Raw genomic sequence first — 26,981 nt, forward strand, 5'->3', positions numbered from 1 at the left:
ATAGCTCTGTGTTCTGAGTGAATGATTAGATTTGAGTTTTCCCGGTGACTGCAATTGATAGAGGCATTTTCTCAACTCAGTGTTTGACGGTAGGGAAGCAATTTCAGATCTGTCTAGCACGAGAGACTTGTAAATAATGGAGAGATCTCAAGGCTTAGGGTGGAAGGAGTGGTGGATGTGCCTCAGTGCTCGTTGCCTCTCTGGATCTTGCTGATAGTCTGTGTTTTTAACAGTTTGTCTCATTTAGTTCTGGCGTTGTCGATGTAGTGATGCAGCTGTAAATGAATAGGGTTTCCTTCACACATTCACGTGCAGTTAGTAATGCTTAGTGTACAGTACAACCTTTGCTTGTGGTTATTCAACACCACTCGTCAACAAGTTTCCACAAAGCACATTTACATAGAGCAGGGTCATTTTCATTAGGTCATGCAACAAAAAAAATACATTTTCAAACGTTTTGAAATAGAATCTTTTGGGTTATTGGACATGTCCAAGTAGTCCCTCCTTCAGTTTGTTAGTAGAGTTTTCATTAACTTGATCCCTAATGAACACAACCCTGTTCATCTGTGTCTCAGGGAATTGATAATCAGGAATTGGTGCCTTTCTGAAATTCTCCTCCATTTGATAAATCATTGAAATATACCTGATCCCGTCAATGTGCTGTTCACCAAGGCGGCAACATGGACATCGACCTGGAGGTGTTTGTGAACCGCTCCACTGCCACGGAGCTCAACTCAGGCCGCCAGCAAATCGAGGACATCCTGGTGCTCCACCTGGAGCGGGGAAAGGACTACTTTCTCTCTGTGTCAGGCAACTACCTACCCAGCTGCTTCGGCTCGTCCATCCAGACCCTGTGTCAGCTGAGGGACCCCATCCAGGAAATGCCCCTGGAGACCATCCGGGAGCTGGTGAGTTCAGTATAGCCAGCAAGGAGTGTGTTCATTATTGTATATATTTTGCAATGGAAAGCAAAAATGTGCATTTCTTATTGTACAAATTCATGGTTCTGAGTGAATACGACCCAGGTGCAGTCTGACTCAGAAGGCTGCTTTCCCATTCTTCACACTTCTCCAAAAGTGTGCAGTGGTCTGGTATATTCCCCATCGTGGATTTAAAAGTATTAGATTGGTGTAACCTAAGCATTGGCTGAAGGGAGTTTCCACCATTGTGAAATATGGAGTATGCAAGTGCACACGTTGGGAAAAAAGTGGAGAATCAGAAATCACAACACCTGACTATGGCCTGGAAATGTCCCCCTCTTCAGGGGTATTTTATATGAAAGGCCTTGCCCAGAGTAAAAACAATTCAAAGTAAAAGTGCTCTGGGGGGATTCTGTCCTGCTGATAATTTTTGTGTGATTTTTGTTTTCTATGTAAATGCACAGTCATCTAAAAATGAACCAGGAAGTGTGAATGTTGAACTAGCCTGCAGTCTATATTCCCCAAATTCATTGAGACAAGAGACGAGACACATTTGCACTAAAGACGGAAGCTAAAAGGAAATTCTGTTCGTAAGCTTTTCGTTGTAGCACACCATTTCCGTTTTGTCTTAGTAAGCCTACTTCTTGTGTAAAAACAAACTGTTTGTATTGGTTTTTTTTGTACTGTGTGAACCAAATCTGAGATTTTGTGTCTGAAGTGAGTTTCCAAACAGGGAATCAAATCACCCATTGTCCCAGAACACACTGTTGCCAGTGGAGAATATCCACAGGGTCATTAGTGTTGCAAAACAGCATGCCTGTAATGTACGCCAGAGCAACCCTCTCCAGAAGCTTCTGTGTTTGATCTTCAGTCAGTGTTATGCTAAAACTGACCAGATCAAAAGATGATAGATTCTGAGAATAAAGAAGCCCAAAGATGTCTCAACCTTTAAAAAAATATATATATATTATCTATGGCTCGCTAGTTATTAATACAGGCAGCATAAATAGCTACAACACATTGTCCTCTCAGGATATGTTGTTAAAGAAAGGTTAGGTCCAGGATTTAAACCCATTTCACTCAATTGTCAATTTTTCTTGTCTTCTTTCTAAAGACGTCATCAGGCGATGAGACCAGAACCGTAATCATCGATAAGCCCCTGGATATCCCTAAAGAGATATGGCAGATGGTGGACCACCTATACCGTAATGCTCCTAAACAGGTCAGGACTCACAGAAATCTTTTACCATTTTACGCACTACTGAACCAAACCTAGAACATCTAGGTGCGTCATTGGATGCTTTTTTTGCCCCTCACTTTATACACAGAAAATATCCTCTAAACATAGAATCAAGCTGTGTATCTGTCTCTCTGTGACATCTTTACATGTAGGCCGTCATTGTAAATAAGAATTTGTTCTTAACTGGCTTGCATAGTTAAATAAGTAAATACAAAATATTGGGAAAACGGGCCCTGAGCTGTACTGGCCCTAGGCTGTACTATGCCTCCACAATAGTTGTTGTTGCTGCCTGGAAGGGACAATGTGAAAAGAAAAAATCAGAACCAGTACAGCTCGGGTCGGAATCAGTCATTCAGTTCTTGACAATACACTAGTTTTCAAGGACATTGGCTAGTACCTTTTTCCTACTTAACTCCCCTTTCCCAGTTAGTTGCACAGCCTCAAATAATTCAAAGTGATTTGGGCAGCTTTTGGCGTCCTTCCAGCTGTGCTTTTTTAAATGTATTTGTAATTTTTTACAAGGACCGACATTTTAGTCTTTTTCACCACAGCAAACTAGCAGAGTGAAAATGGGAACGTTTGGAAACATTCTATTTGTCTCTGGCATCCACCAACAGGTTGGAATGACACAACAGAACGGTTTTGTCTCTGTGATGCCCGGTTTGCTTTTTTTGTATAGATTTATTAGTTGATTTAATTAAAAAAATTAAATTATAATACTCTACAATATTGACATGAATACAGTTCTACTAATACCTGATCAGTTGAAATGCTGCTCCTTTTGCCGGCTACCCTTTGTGTGCTTTGAAGTTGTGTTTACAGTACAACTAACTTTTTACCTCTATTTCAAGGGGGAACTATTTCAACAACCTGGGCTCCGCAGTGAATTTGTGGAGATAAGGGATTGCCTTGACACTGGCATGCCAGACTCTCTCCGTATCCTTAACAACTTATATATGCCTGGGATGTGTTCATTAGGCATTAAATGGAAGAAAATGGCCTAAAACAGGGAAGGACTACCTGGACATGTCCAATAAGAAATGCTCAATTATTTTTCAAAAGTTTTCCATTTTGTGCCTTACTTTATCCAGGGTTGTGTCCATTAAGTCTTAGTGTCTACTGTATTGTTTTAAGTGGTTGATGCCCCTTGACCCGTGTTGACCCCTAGCTGGCAGTAACCACTCTGTGGCAGAAGCACTGCTCCTCTTCCTCGATGCCCTCCCTGAGCCTGTGGTTCCCTTCTCCCTGTACCAGCAGTGCCTGGAGTGCTGCTCCAACACCAGTCAGTGTAAAAAGGTCAGTACCAATTCAACTCACTCTTAAAAGTAGACGTTACTTTTCTCAGTGCCCCTATAGTAGGATACTCTGTATGTAATGATTGTCTACTGTACTAGGTCTTGTTCATTAGGCTTCAAACATCCTGAAATAGGGAGGATCTAACATATATATATATTTTTTTTTATTTTTTTTATTCTGTTGCGTGCCCTAATGAACCCAACCCAGTTGTGGGGAATTAGTCTGTGATTTGCTCTCATGTTGTGGTGTTTTAGCTTGTCTATGGTGTTGATTGCTATTGAGTGATGTTTTTCTTCATCCTCAGGTTGTATCCTTGTTACCTCAGTGCCATAAAAACGTGTTTAACTATATAGCGGCTTTTCTCCGTGAGTTGTTGAAACATTCTACACACAATAGCCTGGATGTCAACATTTTAGGTAAGGTGAAAGGGAAAAATTCTGAACACATTTTGCATTCTTATCAAACACACAAACAATTGGCTGATATGTGTTTTGAAAGGGTTAAATGAAACGTCATGGTCTTCTTGACCAGTACCAAAGAGGTTCAATGTTTTTAAAGTCGAGCAATGCAAGTTTAAGATCAGAAGCTGTTACAAGGTACAAACCTGACTCAGTTACACCAGCTCTGTCGAGAGGAATGGGCCAAAATTCACCCAACTTATTGTGGAAGGCTTCCCAAAACAATTAACCCAATTTAAAGGCAATGCTACCAAATACTAATTGATATGTAAACGTCTGACCCACTGGGAATGTGATGAAATAAATAAATGCTGAAATAAATCATTCTCTCTCTTATTCTGACATTTCACATTCTTAAAATAAAGTGCTGATCCTAACTGACCTAAGACAGGGAATTTTTACTTGTATTAAATGTCAGGAATTGTGAAAAACTGAGTTTAAATGTATTTGGCTAAGGTGTATATAAACTTCTAACTTCTACTGTAGCTACGATATTAGCTGTAATAATGTTGGGTCAGATTCTGGATTTGGTTCCTTTTTCATTGTTCTCCTTTTATTTAATATTTTATGATACAAAATAAAAAAGCAACTATTTAATCTTACTTCAAGTGCCAGTTAGTAATTATTATGTTATTGACATTGTGCCCTGTGTCATCCCTCACAGCCACCATTTTTGCTGCCTTGCTACTGAGGTCACCCACGAAGCAGGACCTTGCAGAGAAGAGGAAGACGCAAGAGTTCTTTCAGCATTTCCTAGTCCAGGACCTCTCTTGAATAGAAGTGTTTTCCTGCCATGTCTTACATGCTACAAACTCTTTTAGATACTATTGTAGTTTAATGTACAGCTCAGTATTTGTAATACATGTAATAAGTTCCTATTAATATAGATGGCTCTTTGTATATGTACACAGTCAGTCCAATTGATTAGGCTTACGCTCCTTTGATTTGAACTCAACTGTGTTTTGACAAACTATGTTTAACCTGTAAGCTGTTGATGCACAGCTTTTATTCAATCACTGAGCAGCTGAAGTAAACTGACCATTTTTAATGTATGTATATTTACAAGTTTATTTAAAGAGAGAAATATTTGTTGTGCTGTTTTGTGAAGGCAAAACAGTGGATCGTTATTTTATATATGAAAGTATTTCAAACAGTTGTGGTTTGGCTTTTTTTTCACCCATTTATCAAGCAAATTGAAAAAGTTTGGAATTTTAATAAACCCACTGTCACATTTGCCCTTGGCCTATCCAATGTGGTTCCTTCGGCTGTTAGTACTGATTGGGAATTACAAATCAAATGATTGCTTTAGTAGCTTTGCATTATTTTAAATCTAAGATTTCATTTCAGTAGTTTCGATTTCATTATAGGGGGACTAGTGTACATGGGAGGGGTATATTTCCCAGAATACAACACGAGGGGAGGCTGAAATGACGTTTCTATTTAATCATGGTACCATTAGGGAGGAGATGGGAAGAAAGTGCTAAGCTACCCGAAACATAAACCAAGTCGGCATTTGCGCTGCACCGGTAAATGTTTTCTGTGTTGTAAATGTGTTTCTATTGGAGCCCTGAAAATTGACAAAGTAAAAGTTATCTGTTTCGACGGGAGATGTATCGATAGACAGCCAGTCAAACTAACGTTAGCTGGCTAGCTAGCACTACGTTAGCTAAAAATCTGTGAACTAACCGTAACGTTGCCTAACTTGTTAGCTAGTAACGTTCGATATCTAAGCATAACATACCCTGCTTGTTGTTTTACTCTGCATGCTTAGTAGCTGCTTATCATGCACTTGTTCATTGGTATTATAGCTAGTCTGAAACGTTGATTAACGTTAGCTAGATTGACATTTCCAACGAACACAATCGTTCAAGCCAACGTTACGTTAGCTACACGTTAGCAAAATAGCATTGTCAACAAACAAAATAGCTGTCACGTTTCCATTTGAGTTAAACACTTTTACATAGCATGTTAACTAGCGAGACATTTACATGTTAACGTTAGAAAACTAGCTAAGTTAGTTAATTGAACTGTCATGTCGATCGAAGTCAACTAGCTAACTATTGATATCTTTATTTAGCTAATGTTATTACGAACGTTATCAGGATGGAAGTTGGTTGTCCTTGCAACGCTAAAGTTAGCTGCCCAACGAACGTTAGCTACCTAGCCAAATAATTACAACTATTCACAAACGCGCTAGCTACTAGTGATGCCGTCGCGCTGTAGGGAGCCTTTAGTCAAAAGGCGAAATCACAGATGAGTGTGACATGCCATCTTTAGATTGTCTCCTGAAAGTGTTTGTAAATATCATTGGTGTAATACACACTGTCCATGATAAATCAACTTTGGCTGGCACCACTGTGCTGTCAAACGAAATCAGGAAGTTCTAGAACTCCATGGGTGGCGAGATGGTTAGTGCCTAGGAACATACAGAACATTCAAATGAAATCAAATGTTATTTGTCACATGCTTTGTAAGCAACAGGCAGACTAACTGAAATGCTTACTTACGACCCTTCCCAACAATGCAGAGAAGAAAAGATAGAACAATAACACTAGGAATAAATACACAATGAGTAACTTGGCTATATACACAGGGTACCGAGGCCGTGTACATATAGGCTCCCTATGTATATATGGGCTCATGAGCAGTCTAAGGCACTGTATCTCAGTGCAAGAGGCATCACTGCAGTCCCTGGTTTGAATCCAGGCTGCATCACATCTGGTCGTAATTGGGAGTCCCATAGAGCGGCGCACAATTGGCCCGGCTTTGGCTGTGGTAGGCCATCATTGTAAATAAGAATTTGTTCTTAACTGATAATATAGGTAGAAATTAACAAAACGTGTGAGTGTGTAGGTAGGAATAAAGTGACTAGGCAACAGGAGAGATCATAAACTGTATCAGCAGCGTGTGGAATTAGTCAATAGTGTAAAAACAGTCAATACAAATACTCTGGGTAGCTATTTGGTAAAATATTTAACTACAGTATTTAGTGGTCTTATAGATTATGGGTAGAAGCTGTTCAGGGTCTTGTTGGTGCCAGACTTTGTTCTTCGGTCCAGCTTCTCGTGCGGTAGCAGAGAGAGCAGTCTGTGACTTGGGTGGCTTGGAGTCTTTGACAATTTTTAGGGCCTTCCTCTGACACCGCCTGGTATAGAGGTCCATTTGGGTGTTATTGGATTTATTTGCTATTTGTTAGCCACTCTGACACATTTTCTACATCGAATTAGTAGCCTTCTGCAGTTGAGTTGGCTCCTTATTGGAAATGGTTCAAATCTACCCATATAACAGTCATACTCAGGCTAATTCATACAACAAATTCCATTTATAGCTACATCAAGACATTATTCCAATGCATCGTAGAGAATAGATGAGTTTTATCATTTCACTCCAGCATTAGGGAATAGGTATAACTGTCCACCTTTTAGACAAGTGTTTGTTATGGTGCTATGCATGGCATGTTTGAAGATGACGAGTAGCCTACACTATACCACTTTAGTAACTTTAGGCTATAGATTTGGTGGTTTTTAACTGCTACTGCCAGAGAACTGTTCAGGTATCTTCTCTACTAGCTGCATTCTCAACAGTTAGGTGTTTGCTTCTAGAGCAAGTGTTCCGTGCTTGTCTTTGGCATAAAAATAGCTGCTCTCCATTGTCCCACTTTACCTACCTTTTGCAATAGTCAACCAAATAACTTTCCAAGTATCTATATTCTGCTCTTGGAAGGTGGAAAAATTATCCTCAAGTGTCAAAGCCTTTTTGTTTTTCCCCTCAAATTTCCTGTTTACAGTATTTTATTTGGAGTCACGTAGGGCTTCCCCTTTTGGCCAAATAGCTAATGAGTTATCTCAGGTCACTGACTGAAGCTAGGCTCTAGCTACTTTCATTGCAAGGAATCATAATTTGTTATATTCTTTACTTCAATGGCTCTAGAAGTAGCAAGCAGAGAGATTGTTTTTGTTAACAGAATTGTTTTGAAATTCAGAATGAGGTAGGTCAGCACTCACAGCCCTGCATTTAAAATGAACACTTTGATTTTGAAGGGGCACAGCACAACTCGTAATAGCCACCACCCTCACACTTTCCTGTCTATCCTCCTCTGTGCAGGAACTAGTGAGCACGCCGTCCTCTGTGCACACTCACCCACCAGAGGAGGCCATCCCAGCCGGGACCATGAGCGAGCGTGGCCCTCGCACGGAGGCCTCCATGTTTTTGCAGGTGGAGGTGGACCGCCTCGAGCGCGATGACAAAGAGGACAACGATGAAGACAAGATGGCGCACTACGACGACGACGACAAAGATGACGACGACCTGATGTCGGCACCCTCGGGCTCCCGCGTCTACGACCGCACTACGGTGCTCATCGAGCAGGACCCCATCCGTCTGGACGAGGAGGGAGAGGAGGACCATGGACACTGCGTCGGGGGGGACCACGATGGTGGGGGCGCTTTCCTGGTCGATGAGGAGGAGGAGGAGGAGGAAGAGGAGGAAGGCTCTATGACCTTCATGGGCGACCAGGACGGCATGTCGCAGGGATACGTGCATCACACCATCTCGCCCGACCAGATCCAGTTCATCATCAACCCGGGGTCCATGGCCATGCCACGCAACATCGAGGGGGCCACCCTCACCCTGCACTCGGAGTGTCCGGAGACCAAGCAAAGAGAGGTATGTTGGCTTACGTGCCCCCTCCCCGCTGAAATTCGTTATGTGACGCTGTGTGGAGGTCATACAGTGTGTTTGAGGGGATCAGTTTGGGCAAGGCGCAGAATCACTAATCTTGATCACATAATGAGTAGTCATTCGGAATGCAAGGTGGTTTGTAGATCAGGGATTTTGCACTGCCTGATTTAAATGTACTTGATCTCAACACACAATTAGCCTAGTGTGTTGTGTTAAGTAAAAATAATAGAGACCCCATGTTGAAAGGGAGCAATGTGAGGCGTGAGCAGGGAGAGTAAATTCACTGGGTGAACGAAATGCTTTGATTTGCCTAGTGAGCTACGTTCTCCTCAAGACCTTTCTGCTTCCACATGGTTTCAGTGGTGTAAACTCCTTAAGTAAAAAATATTTTAAGTACTACTTAAGTCGTTTTTTGGGGTATCTGTACGTTACTATTTATATTTTTAACGACTTTTACATTTACTTCACTACATTCCTGTAGGAAATAATGTACTTTTTACTCCATACATTTTCCCTGACACCCATTACATTTTGAATGCTTAGCAGGACAGGAAAACGGTCAAATTCACACACTTAAAGAGAAAGTCCCTGGTCATCCCTACTGCATCTGATCTGGCAGACTCACTAAACACAAATGCTTTGTTTGTAAATTATGTCTGAGTGTTCCCGTGGTTATCTGTAAATAAAAAAATTGAAAAAATCAGGATTAATATAAGGAATTTGAAGTAATTTTTACTTTTGATACTTAGGTATATTTTAACAATTACATTTACTTTTGATACTTAAGTATATTTAAAACCCAAATACTTTTTGACTTTTACTCAAGTAGGGTTTTACTGGGTGACTTTTACTTGAGTATGACAATTGGTCCTTTTTCCACCACTGTATAGTTTTATATGAGAAATGTTTAACCCCTCCTCTGCTGTCTACAGTACAGCACACATAGTAAATGACTCATCTGAAGCTTGTGCAGTGTCATTATTTGTGTTGTACTTTATGATGGCAGGTCTCGTGGCTTCAGACTTTACGGCTAGCTCTTAATCATTGTGTAAGGCACGCTGGTCTGCAAAAGAGTACAATGGAGCTTGTTGGATGGTTGCACCTCTAGGCTATTTCTTCCTAAAATGCAAAGCAGCACCGTAACAACAGGCTAGCTCAGGGTCGCACCAGTGGTCAGTTCAACACTACTCCTAACCAATCACGATGAGGCCCGGCCAAATATTGCACCCTCAATGCAACAAAGTTCCTGTTTGTTACCAGGGTCCCCCTTTGACACCATGTTGGCCAGTGCCATTAGGGTCCTTGTGCTGTCTTTGTGTTGAGTGCTCTGCTGGAGCCAGACCACTCCTCCCCCTCCTAGCCTAGCCACTTGCATGATGTCATTGAGGGAGAGAAAATGTATTTTGCTTACTTACAATTGGATTTATGAAATCTCCTCTACAGACTCTGAGCCAAAGATGCAATCACCCCAAACTATTGTTCCTCTCCCAACTCATGATTTGGCATACCTTCATGTTGCTTCTCCAAAATGTGTGTCCTCCTCATTTCCTTTTGACTTTTGTCATAATTGCAAATGTGGATGCCAAACATTGCAGATGTTATTTTCAATGTGTCTCTAGCCTAGGTGTTCTAAATGTCTCAATGCAACACAAAGCAGTCCTTAGCATACCATTTGAGTAGGCCTTGCAGAATTCTTACATACCATTTCAGTAGGCCTTGCAGCATTCTTACATACCATTTCAGTAGGCTTTTCAGCATTCTTACATACCATCTCAGTAGGCTTTGCAGCATCTAGTTCCATTAGACACTCTGTGTAGCCTACTACTGGAGAGCTCTTTCCCCGCTGTGCATGTGGGAGGCGATGGCATACCAATCTAGTTAACCTGTGTGATTTGAAGTGACGCTGCAGAAGTGGGGGAGTCAGTCGTGAAGCTGTGGGGGTTGAATAACAATACAGTACAGCTGATACGCTGTAGCAGCACTGCAGCCAGGCTCCTCACTGTGTGGGGTGCATGTTCATGCTTCTTTACTTCCCTTCCTTCGCTCTTGTGTTAGATTATTTTGTTGATATAATTGCACTCTTTATGCACATTCACAAGACCTTACACACTCACGCACACACACACACACTCACTTAATTTGGTCACACACACACATAACATGCACACGTTTATTCTGACTCTACACGCATGCACACATTCATCATATACGCTGCTACTACTCTGTTTATCATATGTCCTGATGCCTAGTCACCTTAGCCCTATACATATCTACCTCTATCACTCGAGTACACTCCCTGCAGATTGTGAATGTGGTATTGGAACTGATCCTGTATATAGCTTCTGACTTTCATGTTCTATTTCTTGTTGTGTTTTTGCTCTACCTTATGTTATTTTTACAACATTGATATTGATTACTGCATTGTTGGGTTTAGAGCTTGCAATAAAGCATTTCACTGTACTTGTGCACATGACATTGGTTGTGCTATTCATTCAGTTTTGTCAGTCATTAGGCCGGGGACGGGTTATGCTGGGTTGTATTCATTAGTGCACAATGTAGCAAAACGTTTTCCAACGGACAAGTTCAGGTAATCCTTACGTATTTCAGTCAGTTTTATTCTGTTTGGTCCCTGATGAATATGACCTCAGGCTGGGGGTTCTCCTTCTATCTCCTCCTTAAATATAGGCCAACAGTTGTCTTAGCCATCTCCCGCTGCGTTTCTGTTAGGCTCCAGTGATTTGTAGTGTCATGTGGAGACTGCTAGTGGACCAGTTGTCATGGCTGGAATCCATCCTTTTGGAGAAATAATAGAGGACCGCTAGCTCTAAAATAATAAACTTGAATTGGACAGGCTGCCTCACTATTGTCTAGTAGGGCCTCTCTGTGTGCAATGTGGCTATCCAGGAGTTACGTAAGGGGATGTAAACCGTTGTTGACTATTTATTAAGGGAAAATAGTGTTGTTTTTAGGAGGTCAGGGCTGGTTGACTTTCTCTTGAAATTTGCGTTTTTATTTTATTTTTACCCCTAGTCCACAACAGGATCAAGGAATTAAGTTATAGGGTATAATGCTATCTCTGAAAATAGATTTGTTTTGATGGGGGGGGGGTAAAGCTTGGATGGGAAGGCTTTGTGTTGTGACAATGTAGGCTAGTGTGTTCTATGGGTATACGAAGGAGGGGAAAGGAGCCGGCTTTATTCTCTCCCCGGGGCCTTTTGTGTGAGAGCAGAACAGAGCCATAAGACAGACGGACTGCCACGGCAGCTGAATGCAGAGACTGCTGAGTTGAAACACGGTGCACAGCAAAATCAGTCCGATGGAAATGGATGGGGGGGGGTCAAGTCACTGTCATGTGCGCTTACCCGCTCATGCACCATGTCATTGTTGCCTGTGTAAACATACCCCGTTTGTTTCTCACTCTGGCTCTCATCCTATCGCCTCGCCTCCTTCTCAACCATGTTGGAGGAGGAGTTGGTCCAAGGTCCCCCCCCCTCAGTCCTTATTATCCAAAGCCTTTTGAGAGGGGAGGAGAGATGTCGCAAAGAATCAAGGAAAGATTCATTAAGAAAAAGTAATTGTCGTCTTGTTTGTCACTCAGGTGAAGCGGTACCAGTGTATGTTTGAGGGCTGCACACGGACCTACAGCACGGCGGGCAACCTGCGCACACACCAGAAGACCCACCGGGGCGAGTACACGTTTGTGTGCAACCAGTTGGGCTGCGGCAAGGCCTTCCTCACCTCCTACAGCCTGAAGATCCACGTGCGCGTTCACACCAAGGAGAAGCCCTTTGAGTGCGACGTACAGGGCTGCGAGAAGGCCTTCAACACTCTGTACAGGTGAGGCACAACTAACAAAGTTTACCAGCTGCATGTCGAAATATTCCCAGACATGCTGACTAATCAGATGGCTATCTATCTACAGGTAACTGCCAAGATAAAGGAAACGCCAACATAAAGTGTCTTAATAGGGTGTTGGGCAACCATGAGCCGCCATAACCGCGTCAGTGCACCTTGGCATAGATTCTACAAGTGTCTGGAACTCTATTGGAGGAATGCAACAGCGTTCTTCCACCAGAAATTCCACCATATTTGGTGTTTTGTTGATGGTGGAAAACTGTCTCAGGCGCCGCTCCAGAATCTTATCATATGTGTTCAATTGGGTTGAGAGCTGGTGACTGAGAGACACACACACACCCTTTAAGCTCTTTCAAAGTTACTGAGATCTCTTATTATAGTCATGGTAGCCAAAATAATGGGCAACTGGGCATTTCTATTTATGGCCCTAAGCATGATGGGATTTTAATTGCTTAATTAACTCAGGAACCACACCTGTGTGGAAGCACTTGCTTTCAGTATACTTTGTTTCCCTCATTTACTCAAGTGTTTCCTTTATTTTGGCAGTTACCTGTATATGTAGGACAATACTAAAGATGGATAGATAATAGATGAAAGATAACAGGTAATAAATGACATGTAAAATAGATAATAACTAAGATAATAGATCCAATATAAAAAAATATGTAAAGTGACATATCTAGCCTACACTTGGGGCCTAAAATGTATTTTTTGGTCCATCATCCACAGCCACTCAGATTCTTTACCATAAGAAAAAAAACACAAAACAACAGATGACCATGCTTGTTAATTTTCTTAAACAAGAAATGTATTAGAAGTAATGTGGTATATTACTCAATTTCATTATTTTACCCAAAATGTTCAGCAGCCTCTTTAAGGGTGGAAGGTTTACCGTGGTAATGGGACCACTTGAGTCATGTCACACGTGTGTCTGTGATTTGGGATCAGACTAGGGCATCTCGTCTGTATTAGTTGAAGCAGCAGACTCAACTAATATTGAAAAACAACCGAGCTTGTGAACAAAACAATGTAAATAGTCAATAAACACGAGGACAAAGACTAAATTAGACACATTTTCTATTTTTACCCCTCCGTCCCAGTAAGCAAAATCAATTTTCAGACATTGAAGAGACGTTCAAATTAGGTTCTGAGTGAAAGGTGAAAATATACTTATTTTCCTGATGTTGAAAATACATATTTTACAGATGTTGAAAATGTCTTTTCCAGATGTTGAAATCGGGCAATTTTTGGGGTTTTGATTGAAAGTTGAAAATAAGTCATTTATAGATGTCTATGTTTGGGCCCAAATCAAGGCTGGTTTAGACCTTACAAAATCTGAACAGGGAATGAACAGGCAAAATATTTTGCGCCCTGCCTTCAAAAAGTGGCCACTGCTTATCAAAAGGCGGCATCAGCGCTCACCTAAAAAGCCAATATGCCACTGGTTGAGAGAAATTGTCATTATTTTGGGGCAGAAATAAGTTAGGTTTTATGTGTAGTTGTTGGAGGTGCATCTTGGCCAGTTTGGCTCAGAAAATGCCCGCCCTCGTCAATCTGCCGCCATAAACGGACGCCTAATGAGCGGGCTGGCCGTGTGTTTGCAGTGCCACCAAAAATGAATCTATCAGCGCTTCACTCAGTGCGCACAGCTCCCCTGCCAGGCAGTGTTGCTACACGAGGTGGGATATAGGATTAAAACAGCACAAATAATTTGGAAACGCTACTGCAGCATATTTCTATCCCTCAGATGCTCATACTTGACTTTTGACTATTTTTATTTACGAATGTAACGCTCTCACTGCTCTCACAAGTTGTTGGTGAAATAGACATTCTTACCTGCCAATCTAAATCTACCTGCATGTGGCAGGTGTTGATTTGATCCCCTGCCTACACCCATTCAGAGGTATTCTTCCATAGTAGATTAGCAAACAATGTGTAGGTTTAGGGCTGTGACACTCATGGTGTTTTGGTTGACTGTTATTGGTCAACTAATTAATCGATGTCACGGTAATAACTGTTCTAATAGCAAAACTTTTCCCATCTTCAGTCAGCTGTTAGTTCCATAAAAAAAATTGGCTATTTTTTATGACGGTCTTCATCCATAACTGTCAATTACTTCATTTCTTTCTTCATTCAGTCTGAGATTGCATAAATAAGGATGTATCAAAAAAAGAGGATGTGCTTGCTTTTCTTATCTACAGCACAGTTTGTATGTAGGCCCAAGTGTTTTGTCAGTCCAAGTACTGAACAGTGCTTTTATGCATTGTTGGGTGTTCTAGCCTAATATCAAATCAAAGTCCAATTTTATTAGTCACATGAGCTGAATACAACAGGTGTAGGTAGACCTTACAGTGATATGGACTTTGTTTTATCTCCCAATTTAGTTTTCTAATTTGACTGAGTTCTTGATTTTGTAGTGTCTGCTGCATTTAGCTTCTTCAGTTTCGCACTCAATGAAGGCATTATAAATGGAGGCCCTCAGCCAGGCCAGTAGTAGGCTAGTCAGCCAGTGGCTCCAGTGTTGACATTGAACCGAAGGCCACTGAGACAGGCGGTGGTGGAAGCGTGCCACCATCGACTCCCCTGTCAGGGTCCATTCATCAGCACAGCCAAACCAATGTGTAGTTTCCCCCTAATTTTGGTTTTCCATTGCTTCCCCAAAACAACATGACCCTGGATTGTGTCCTTAATGTTTTTAAAGCAAGATTAGGTTGTTATTTTCCAATTTGGTCTCTTTCTCTTGAGTGCTACCTAATCTTCCAGGCCTAGGTGTTTGCACGTGAAGTCTGCTGTCTTCTAATGTTTTTGGAATGTTTATTTAATTTAAGACGGTGAGAACATTTTCAGCAGCTCAATATTTTTGCTCTTATTAACAGAGCCACATTTTCACTTGGAAATAGGCCTACCATTTTAAATGTCAATTATTATATGTGTAGTAAAGGAATAAAATTCGATGAGGAGTGCACCATTTTTTACCCTTAAGTTTTTGATTTTATACTGTAACTATCCGGTCCGGACCACTGCTTCCTGCTTCTCGATTGGCTCTCGTTCGCTAAAGGTTTAAAACATAAACAATAGTACACAACTTTATGTCCATGCAACTTTTTTTTGGGGGGGGGGGATTATGACATGGTTAGAGAGCAGTAATAAGCTATCTCTAAGACATGCTCTTCAAAAACGACAAGGAAATTGAATTTATCCCCCAAACGTTACACGTAGCTCCTTTTTAAATCTTCCCCCGTGGTTGATTGTAATTATCTCCTCTCGGCAGACTGAAAGCGCACCAGAGACTGCACACGGGGAAGACGTTCAACTGCGAATCGGAGGGATGCACAAAGTACTTTACCACACTCAGTGACCTGAGGAAGCACATTCGCACTCATACAGGGGAGAAACCATTCCGGTGAGTTCTCCCGACTCCACACACCCACTGTGGTTCATGTTTCACAAGGGGAGGAAGACTGCTGCCTTGGATATAAAGCAAGGACATTATCTGGTCATGTTTGAATGAGGATGCCTTTTTCTTGATATGAGATATTCTATGCATATAAACAAATGTGGGAAAAATGCACATTGAGGGGATTATATATTCCATCTGTTCTGATTAGTTAGATATATGGTTTTGTATTGGAAGAACGGTGAGGGGCATGACACTGTTTGTGGCACACCAACATTTTTATGCACCGGCTTTTCTAATTTCCGCATTTTTAAGTTATTCTTCGTCAGCTTAATCTCCACATGTTTTTCTCTATTGCTGTTTGGCTAACATTGACCGATCATTTATGTGATCTTCCCTCTAGGTGTGACCATGATGGTTGCGGCAAGGCGTTTGCTGCCAGCCATCACCTAAAGACGCACGTGCGGACACACACAGGTACACTTCACTACTTCTTCTGTTTGGAAAATAAATTCTCAGTCAAATCTCAGAATGACAGTCAACCAATCATTAATCCACATTCCACACCTCAGAGACAGAGAGTAGCGCTCAATATCTCAACATTTTCCAATATTTTATATTAGGAAATGATAGCGTTTGATTTAACATTACTTTTTGATAGTAATTTCCCTTGGCATATGGTGAAGGTGAGCCTCTTCCTTCCTCCCTTCTCTCTTGTCTCGCTCCCCCCGCCCTTCCCCCTCCATCCTTCCTTCCCTTAGGGGAGAAGCCTTTCAATTGTCCCAGCAACGGCTGTGAGAAAGCATTCAGCAGCCAGTACAGTTTGAAGAGTCACGTCAGGGGCCATGGGGACAAGGGCCAGCCCTTCAGTGTCACCCTCACTCACCCCCTGTCCGAGGTGAGCCATACATAAATCAAAGCATCTATTTCAGACAGATCATGTGTGGCTCATTTTTGGTAAGAGCATGGCGCTAGCAACGTCATAGCCGTGGGTTTGATTCCCTCTACGGGCCACCAATTTTTTTTAAAGTATGAACTCACTGTTTGATAAAAGTGGCTGAATAGAGTGTATTGTTACTATTATTAACATGGATTAGCCTGCAAAGTCGTTTTAAGATATCCAGTTTTTTTTGTCCATGGGTAAACTCATTTATTTGTACCTACAACATTGTGCCTGCTATCAGTAGTCTGTTTTGAGTGTTTTTTATGATCTACATTCTATCCTAATGCATCTTTATGACTTTAGACTGCTTTTGCTCAATAAAGGAAGGCTTCTTGGCTTCTCCAATATCTCGTTCTTTTAATGTTTCTAGGCAGTGGAAAATGTAATTTGGGCCTATTCCTCTCTAATTACAGGATGCAAATCATTCACTGTGCCTCAGTGACTTGAGTCTCATCTCGACTGACTCGGAGCTCAGAGAAAACATCCACAATGTGAGTGTGCGCGCACTATTTCATCAGACCTTATTTGACTTTATAGGTCCTTCTGCTTTTGTCCATGTATGAATAATTAATTTTGTGGTGGGTTACCATGACAGCAAAAACAACCATATTTATTTTGTTTCTGTATAAAGGATCAATAAAGATTTATTGTAAGACAGACATGTATAATCGTGTAATGCTTTGTTACATCTGTGTTACAGTCTCAGAACTTGGACTTGAACAATGTTACCCCCGTGAGGATCTTCGAGCTCATGTTCCAGAGTCCGGAGAACAGTGTCAGTCAAGACGATGCCCATCCTCACGGCAAGTACCCATCACAATCTATAAACTGTAACTCGGGTTGATTTCAGTGCATTTTCAGGCTAACTTTATTTATAACTAACTGTATTTGTTAATATTTTTCAGAGAGCCTTGTCGAAGCTTTTGGCCAGGAGACTGGTCAGTCCACCATGGGCGATGGATCCACCCCCATCTCCTTCTCTTTCTCCCTTGTCCCTTCCTCCTCATCGTCCTGTTCCCACCCACACTATCACCCTCACTCCGACACCACCTCCACCACTGTCCTGGAGGCTTCCTCCCAGCTCCCTCTTAGCCAAACCCCCTCTTCCCAACCGCCAGCATCTCCTGCCACCATTAGTAATGTTACTGCAATCAGCTCCACCCAGCCCCTTGCCACCTTCGTACCCTTACCCACTGCCATGCAGACACCAGATATGCCTGCCCCCAACGTGGCGCTGCCCGTCCAGACCACTCCAATAGTGCCCTCTGCTGCGCCAGTATTGGTGCCAGGCCCAGCCCTCACCAACGCGGCTCTGGGCACTGTAGTTGCTGCCACCCCCACAGAGACTGTGCCGCTGCCGGCCGTGGCTCACACACACACAGTGCCTTTGGCCAGCAACACCAACCCTGCCCTGGCGCCCCCAGCCTCTGCCCCCACCATCGCCCTAAGTCACAGCCACACCCAGAGCCTGCTGCAGCCCAGCATCGTCATGTCCGACCAGAACCTGCAGTGGATCCTTAACACCGCTGCCAACAGCCAACAGAACCCAGAGCAAGCGGTAAGAGTGCCGGTTTGACATGCCGGTTAACATTGAATTGATAGTTTGGTTGGGTGCTGATGCATTTGTGTGGACATCAATATTGTTTGTTTCCAGCCACACGGAGGTCCAAAAGTGGAGAAGGTCTTCTTTACCACAGCCATACCAGTAGGAGGCAATTCAGGTGAGATTTGTCCCCTACTTTTACCAGTGTGATTATTAACAGCAATAATGCTGCACTGACGCACATTAATAAATACTATAGTATACTGTAGAATAATATACTACACACTGTCGTATCCCTTGATCATGTACAGTACTCACTATTTTTATTTTTTTATATAATAAAAAAAAAAAAAAAAAAATACAATTGCGACCTGGCCAAGATAATGCAAAGCAGTTCGACACATACAACGACACAGAGTTACACATGGAGTAAAACAGACATACAGTCAATAATACAGTAGAAACAAGTCTATATACGATACGAGCAAATGAGGTGAGATAAGGGAGGTAAAGGCAAAAAAAAAAAGGCCATGGTGGCGAAGTAAATACAATATAGCAAGTAAAACACTGGAATGGTAGATTTGCAGTGGAAGAATGGGCAAGTAGAAATAAAAATAATGTCATAATGTCACTATCATTTTGTAGTATATGGTAAAACACTATAGTAAATACTACAGTAATGTCTGCAAAAACACTAGTTTTTAACTATAGCAATACTGCTGTATTTAATGTGCATATAGTCTGCCCCTTCCCCATATCCCAATTTGTGCCACCCATAAGTGAGAAACCTACAAATATTGTGTTCCCTTCAGGTTTTAGAAAAGGGTAGAAGCTCTGAACTATTTGTTCAGACCATGGTCCTACCTACAGGTTATGGAAAATGTGCTCTTTTAGTATTTGTCCAGTAGGTTTCCTCAAGGAGAAAGCTCCCACTTTATGTAAATACTACAGTATACTAATCATGTCCGCACAACAACAAAAAACACTACAGTGAATACTACAATAAATTCAGCGAAAACATTACAGTAAATACTATAGTATGTATACCATATTATAAACTGATTTGGCAGAAAGCCGTGGTATTTCAGATCGTATACCACGATCTATGACAACACATTTATTTTTACTGTTCTGATTATGTTGGTAACCAGTTTATAATAGCAATAAGGCACCTCAGAGGTTTGTGGTATATGGCCAATATACCACGGCTAAGGGCTGTGTCCAGGCACTCCACGTTGCATCATGCATAATAACAGCCCTTAGCTGTGGTTTCTTGGCCATATACCACACCTCCTCTGGCTTTATTGCTTAAGTATACTACAGAATTATATAGTAAGTACTGTAGTATTTTTTCATGTGGGGTAGCCTACCAATGTTTAATGAATCAGTATATTTAAAAAGCAAACTCGTCCGTCATTTAGAAAAGTCATCCATGTTGAATGTATATACATGCCACAAATTAATTTGATGTCCCCTAGTAGCATTTGAATGAAATTTGAATTACAAAGGATTGGATGTAATTATTGGACAGCTGGCTTGGTCTGTAGTTATGCTTATAGCTCCTGTTTGTGTTCATTAGGGTACATTGTATTTCAAAGTGTTGTACAAAAGAAAACGAAAACGGGCGTTTCTTATTGAAGAGTTCACTGGGTTTTGGACCGTTTTCTTCTGTTTCGTGCCTAATGAAATGCAACCCTTGTTTTGTAATGTGTTACAGGCAACTCTGTCCAGCAGATCGGCCTCAGCCTGCCCGTCATCATCATCAAACAGGAGGAGTCCTGCCAGTGCCAGTGTGCCTGCAGGGACTCTTCTAAAGACAAGCTCTCGAACAAGAGCAGCAACACCTCGGCAGCACCACAACAGCCCACAGTGCTCCCCGCTCCTCTACCACCCTCCGCTCCCGTGGCACTGCCCTTTTCCCCGTACTCCCCCCGGCACCCTCTTCCCCCTTGTGCTGCCTCCCACCGCTCACCTCGGAAGTGAACGAGTCCCCTCCTCTTCCCCAAACAGGAGCGGTACTAGGACCGGGTAGCCCCTCGAACTCTGTACAGACGTTCCCCCCAGGGGTGGCCACGGCGACCACCAACCCCCATCCGATCACGTCCATGGTGGCCAAACCATCCGTGTCGGAATTCCTGTCCCTGCAGAGCCCCGAGAGCACGGCCAACATCGAGGCTCTGCTACTGGTGACCAGCAATGATGACTTCACTCTGGCCACCGCTGGCACTAGCACCACCACCAACCCCTAGTGGACACTCAGGCTTCGTCCCTATTCGCCACTCTTCTCTTGCATACTCCCAGTCATGGATTTAAAAGCATTTTTGTGTAAGCGTTGGGCAGAGGGAGTTTCTACCATTGTTAAATTAAAGGGAGTGTGCATATGCACACATTAGGAGAGGATATAGAATCAGGACGCAGCCGTACTAGCCGATTTACCCACTACGCATCCGCTTTTCAAGTATTGTAAGTGAAACTTAATGAGGGGGAAATTTTGAAAAAGCAGCTAAATGCATGCCAGTCAAGAAAAGTGTTCTTAATTAGCTGGCTCTCCATCAAACAAGACAAGGTCCTAAGCACTGATCATTTGAAAGGCCCGAGGAACTATTGTGTGCTTCTAATATGGCGTGAAGCTGATTCCTGAGAGCAACAAAACATTGTCTATATACATGTACTGTACAATAGTTCTTAACTGTAACTATTATGATTAGTTGGTAAGTGATTGACCAGAATGCACTGCATGTGAAGTGAATTGGAATTTCATCAACTATATTTCCTACAAGGAATTAGTGTTGCCATTCCCTTAAAAGCAATTTATTGCTAATGCCATAATGTGAAGAGTAATTTCCAGTGTTTTACCTAAATTAGCTAGTGTAGTCCAGATCATTGTTTTGTCTTTTGTCTCACTTTGTTCGTTTTTGTCTTTCTTTACAGGCATATTTACTAATTGAAAAAGATATTGCCTGTGACGCAATGTGCTTGCCTTTTTAAATATAATTTAGAAGTAAATGCATTAGTAATAAGCCTATAACTTAATATTTAATTTGTCAATTATTTATTTATTGGAGAGAAAAAAAATCTAAATCTCTGACCTTAGACTGTCATCAAGTCACAGCTTATTCATCATCATTGTAATCATTGTTAATTTATTCCACTTTTCGCCCAAGGTTTCTTTTTTAGTCCCCCCCCTGTTACTGATTTTTGTTTTATGGAGCCCCTCTCAGTCTGTTTCAGAAAGCTGTTTCAACACAACGCAATTAATTATATATCAAGGTTGTCAAAAGTCCTAAATTGAGTTTTGGTCAGCAAAACCTCTTCACAATGAAATCATTAATCAATTATGAAAATAATTGCTTACGACACTGTTTCTCTATGAATTATGACGCACTCAGGGATGCATCATGGCATATCTCATTTATACAGCTTGAGATTTTCCTTTATTTAATAAGAGATTGTCCATTTTGACATTTTAGAAGGCAACTGCCCGGATGCCCATCGATTGTAGTAGCCCCCTTTTTCGGCTGCACTCTCCCCTCTTTGTGCACCGTCTAATATGACTAGTTTTCTGCGTTATTACTATGACTATTTAAATACCACTGCTGTCAGAAGGGGTTTCTGAAGGGTGTTGATGATGGTGTAAATACATTACATTTAAATATATGAACACTTATTCCTTCAGATTGTTTAAGAATGTATTTGCTTTGTATATACATTTTGAATATGTAGACTTGAACCTTGGAGACTAAAGACAATACACCCTGCGCTGCCCTTTGTCTTTGCATTCTGCCCCCATGCAGATGCTCTCACATCTTATGCAGAAGAGTTTAAAATGAAGCCTAATAATGGTTAGTTTTAGGGCCACTGGCTACTGTGCAGTCAACATAGTATTTATTTTCAAATGCAAGTGTAAGTAACTTTCTTAGAGTATATGACAATATTGTTTCACATGGGACATAATGCAATGATTATAACAAAAAAAAAAAAAAAAAAATGGAGAGAAGGCATTATGCCCAAATATCATGTGTAGAGCAACCTTGCCTTACTACAGGATATCTCACTTGCTGTGGCTTACTGAGCAGTCTCCTTGTCTTGTCAATCTTTGCCTATGGCTTGATTTGGACACGCTGCTTGATTACGTTCTCCTGTTTATCTAGTCTTGTTCAATGCCTTTTAGCAGCTGTCTACAAGTGGACAAAATTACATTGAAAAGAAATGCTTCATTTTTTGTTTGAAGATTTAACAGATAAATGTGCCAACAATTCAAATGATCCCAATTATTATTTTTATGTCATTTTTTTGTGAAGATGTTACTGCAGAAATATACTGTAGACTGAAATTGTTTCTCTTGATTCTTTGTAGTACTGTATTGGAGACAACTTATTAATACTTTATTTTACAGATCACTACATCAATGTTGTAGTTGGAAATTAGAATTACATCAACATTTTAATTGCTACTTCACAGGCATTGATTGACAGCAGCTATCATGGTCTATTATTTAGCATGTAAAGGGTGACCGAGATCCAACCTAGGCGTCATGTATCATAGGATAACAGAGTACGCAGGAAATCTTTATCTGGCAGACCTGAGTAGGAGAAATGTGTAAACTAACATGGGCTTTGCCTTTTTCCTGTTTTGAGATTTAACTGATACCAAAACTTGATGATAACCTGGAATATTGATTAATGTAGTTAGCACTTAAAATTGGGTCCACTAGATTGTGAATTGTGATTTGAGATTGTGGGGCGGCAGGGTAGCCTAGTGGTTAGAGCGTTGGACTAGTAACCGAAAGGGCAGTTAGCCTAGGAACAGTGGGTTGTCATTGAAAATAAGAATTTGTTCTTAACTGACTTGCCTCGTTAAATAAAGGTAAAATAAAAATATATAAAAAATATTAAATATTAAATAATTAGTTTCTTATTGATAAATTAAATAAAAATATTAACGCAACCATTTTTTAAAGATTTTACGGAGTTAGTTCAGAAAAGGAAATCAGTAAATTTGAAATAAATTCATTAGGCCCTAATGTTTGGATTTCACATGGGTGGGCCTGGGCCCACCCACTGGGGAGCCAGGCCCAGCCAATCAGAATGAGTTTTTCCCAACAAAAGGGTTTTATTACAGACCTAAATAATCATCAGCTGTCTCTGTGGCTGGTCTCCGTCAATCCCACAGGTGAAGAAGTTGGATGTGGAGGTCCTGGGCTGGCGTAGTAACACGTGGTCTGTGGTTGGACGTATTGCCAAATTCTCTAAAACGATGGATGTGGCTTATGGTAGAGAAATTAACATTCAATTCTCTGGCAACAGCTCTGGTGGCCATTTCTGCAGTCAGCATGCCAATTGTGTGCTCTCTCAAAACCTGACATCTGTGGCATTATGTGCCCAGCATAAGGTGAACCTGTGTAATGAGCATGCTTTTTAGTCAGCTTCTTGATATGCCACACCTGTCAGGTGTATTGATTGACTTGGCAAAGGAGAAATGCCCACTAACAGGGATGTAAACAAATGTATGCACAAAATTAGAGAGAAGCATTTTGGGAGTATGGAACATTTCTTGGATCTTATTTATTTTCATGAAACATGGGACCAACACTTTACATGTTGCATTAATATTTTTTTCAGTATAGGTATTCCCCCTGACAATGCTGGTCAATAACTAAATGTATTTTAAATATGAATCCTGACCCACCCTCTTACTGCCCTCAATATGTTCACCTCCAATTCGATGCAAACCTTTTTAAAGAAAATATCTATGCAATGATTTGACTGCAGTTTCCCTTAAAGTACAAAATGCAACAAAAATAACCGTACCAACCTTTTACGTCAATGTCTTGGTCCAAGTAATTCTGTTAAATCAATATTCAGGTTTGCTAATGTCAACTTTGAAGGCTCAACTTTCTCATTTGTGAAGCTCCATGTACGTAACCATTTTTGCTCACCAATCTTTCAGTATTCAATTTAGCGGTATGACCAACTTAGCATCCTATTTTGATCACCATGATCATCCATTTTATGTGAAAGTCCAATTATGTGTGATGTATGATGTTTTAGGTGGGGCTGTGAGCCTGGGCATTGAAATGTTTGTTTTTTAATCATTATTACTCCATTGCTTTCCATTGAATTGTCTCTTTTTTTTTACATGTACTTGTTTTGCCTCCCATGTGAGTTACCTGGTTAAACACGAACTGGATTTGCTTCGGGAAAAAATTACTACAATATGATTCTGTTGTAAGAATTATTTGTGTCAAATGTTGTACGCTGCATCTTTTCTAAAGTTTTGGGTGAAAGACAATCATATTTTCTTGTGTTCTCATACTGTATGTGCGGTTTTTGCTCAAGTCATCTCAATTAACTTTACGTTAATCTGTAAGGGTGATACAAATTTGGACCCGATTTGTTAGACCCATTGTTAGAATTGAAAGTGCTGGTTCTACCTTTGCTAGAAGATACTGACCCTACTGTTATGCTTGTTTACACTGAGCTGCACTAGACTCAAAATGCAATCATGGTTACATTAAGGCACTGGAGCCAGCACAAGATATGGGTGGGAAAACATACCTCAATGCAGGGATGGGATTTGCCACTGTACTCCAAAAAACTGCCCTTTTCATCCTCATGCTAGCTAGCCGTAGCCACAGCAGCCATTGTGGAATGGCACAGATACCAACTAGTTACCACAACCACAAATTGGGTGTATTGTAAAACGTCATGAAAACAAGCTTTCTTACTGTAAAGAAAGGTTTAGGCATAAGATTAGCATTGCGGTTAAGGTTAGGTTTAAAATTACATTTTGGGGAGAGAAATGGAAGAAATAGGTGGGGTTTATGACTGAATTCATGAAAACAAAAAAATGTGCTTTTCTTAATTTAAGGTAGGCAGTGTGATTAGGTTTAAAATCACAGTTTGAGAAGAGAAAGGGCAGGGTCTATGTCTTTAGTATCTAGTGATGACAAAGGGCACGTCACGTTGAACAAAAAAAGCTAGCTGATTGGCTGACTGCCATTCCAAAATGACTATGGTGAATAGTGCTAGCTAGGAGGAGCACAAAAATTATAAAACTAGCAATATTTCAATCTTCTCTGTGGATCCGTGTAAAGATAAAATTGAGTACAGTAGAATATCCCAGAGGTACGTTTTCCGACACTTACCTCGCACGAGCTCCGCAGTGGCCAGAGCAGCAGGTAGCCTAGCGGTTAAGAGTGTTGGGCCAGTAATCGAAAGGTCGCTGAATCGAACCCAAAACCAACCAGGTGAAAAATCTGTCTGCCAATGAGCAAGGCACTTAACCCTAATTGCTCTGGATAAGAGCGTTTACTACATTACTAAAATGTAAACGTAACCATGGTTCTGACCCCAGTAGAGCTGTTTAAACAAGGGTCTGTCATTTTCAGCCTTTATGGAATAGATTTTACTTAACCTTTAGGTTAAATTGTCAGGCGAATAACAGCTCAAATGGGGATTTATTTTGTAGCCAATGGTCAGATGCTTAGAATGGTGAGTTCATAGGTGCAAAACACTGGCGGAGGTTTTGAAAAAGTAGTTTGTATTTTGGAATTCTGTTCATAGTTAAGTACACATGATTATTTGAGCACTCAATATGTAAAATGAGGGGGAAATTTAATAATCCAGAGGAATGTCTTCAACACCCAAAGAGTGAGAAGTTGTGAAGGATTTCTATTTTTAAAAGAATGTATCATGTGAAATTGGTTTGCTTACGCTTGTTTTGTATGAAGTAGTATTGTATAATAAAGCAAGTACTTTTTGAATAAAGAGCAAAATATAATACTAATGAAATCTTATCGAACGCGTCTCCCATTTTTGCCCAAGCAAAAAAGTTAGATAATCCATGATAGTTTTTGACATACAAAATGATTCACATTTCCACCATGAGTAAAATCAGTCACTTCGGAGCAGGGAATGATCCATCGCTAAGGTTCTTCTCCTGTGGAGTTCAGAGAGATACTTCGGTTTGGTGGTTGACACATTTTTCAGAGTTTGAAGCATGGAGAAACACCCTTAAAATACCCCGCAGGTCCTTCAGAACTGTGTTGCAAAGATCCATCTGTTCCCTCAGGGAGACCAACTGGTCTTGGAGGTCTTCAAGTAACTGCTGACCAAAACAAGGAGTTTACGTTTAGGTAATAAAATGAAGTTAAATCACCCTACTAACCAGAGACCAATAGAATGTAAAACCTCATAATTCAGTAAAGCACAAATGTAGTTGACCATAAATAAGGTTATGAATTTTATTTAGATGAAGCGTCTGGATACCTTCAGTTTACTACCTCCAATTAGAGGTACTTTTTGAAGAATAAATTAAAGTCCCATTGCCAACCTGTGTGTTTAAACAGCCTGTCTCGTCATTTTGGGGAGCTGGAGCCCTCACCATATTATATACAATGGAAATTACATTACAGTTAAACGGGTATTTTTGTAGTAAACTGTTACCTAGAACCGACGTATTTTTTTGTTTCTCTTGAAAATCCCTGGTCTGTAAACTTGTCGGTTACACGTGATATAGTTGTACGAATTAGTAATTGATTGGAGGCATTGTACAAGTTGAATAACTGAAGTTATCCTTGTTCATTTGATGTAATGGGCATGTACTATTTTGTTATTAGTTTGGATGAATATCAGCCACTTGCTATAC

General features: G+C 41.0%; 2 protein-coding genes and 1 non-coding gene across 5 annotated transcripts in view; all 3 read left to right on the forward strand.

The window, feature by feature from the left end:
* The window catches only part of LOC115105659 (type II inositol 1,4,5-trisphosphate 5-phosphatase-like), a 25,670-nt gene extending 20,522 nt beyond the window's left edge, over positions 1 to 5,148 (forward strand). For all 3 annotated transcript variants that reach the window (XM_065010356.1, XM_065010357.1, XM_065010359.1), the window contains 6 exons: positions 673 to 908; positions 2,035 to 2,142; positions 3,012 to 3,096; positions 3,329 to 3,456; positions 3,761 to 3,872; positions 4,579 to 5,148. In XM_065010356.1, coding sequence (XP_064866428.1) covers positions 673 to 908; positions 2,035 to 2,142; positions 3,012 to 3,096; positions 3,329 to 3,456; positions 3,761 to 3,872; positions 4,579 to 4,688 — 779 coding nt within the window. In that variant the 3' untranslated portion in view covers positions 4,689 to 5,148. The remainder of the gene's footprint in view (positions 1 to 672; positions 909 to 2,034; positions 2,143 to 3,011; positions 3,097 to 3,328; positions 3,457 to 3,760; positions 3,873 to 4,578) is intronic.
* Positions 5,149 to 5,254: 106 nt separating this feature from the next.
* LOC115105676 (metal regulatory transcription factor 1-like) lies at positions 5,255 to 26,130 on the forward strand. Its single transcript, XM_029627965.2, is given in 12 exon segments — positions 5,255 to 5,440; positions 8,019 to 8,579; positions 12,193 to 12,431; positions 15,721 to 15,852; positions 16,250 to 16,323; positions 16,608 to 16,744; positions 17,203 to 17,280; positions 17,490 to 17,592; positions 17,695 to 18,347; positions 18,444 to 18,510; positions 20,050 to 20,247; positions 20,250 to 26,130. Coding segments are annotated over 11 exon segments (2,508 nt in total). The 5' UTR covers positions 5,255 to 5,440; positions 8,019 to 8,084; the 3' UTR covers positions 20,582 to 26,130.
* Positions 19,211 to 19,263, forward strand: LOC115116864 (U7 small nuclear RNA). Its single transcript, XR_003861606.1, has one exon. It is a non-coding gene; the product is annotated as a U7 small nuclear RNA (small nuclear RNA).
* Positions 26,131 to 26,981: the final 851 nt, after the last annotated feature.

Source organism: Oncorhynchus nerka, linkage group LG3 (assembly GCF_034236695.1).
Source record: "Oncorhynchus nerka isolate Pitt River linkage group LG3, Oner_Uvic_2.0, whole genome shotgun sequence".
Taxonomy (NCBI): domain Eukaryota; kingdom Metazoa; phylum Chordata; class Actinopteri; order Salmoniformes; family Salmonidae; genus Oncorhynchus; species Oncorhynchus nerka.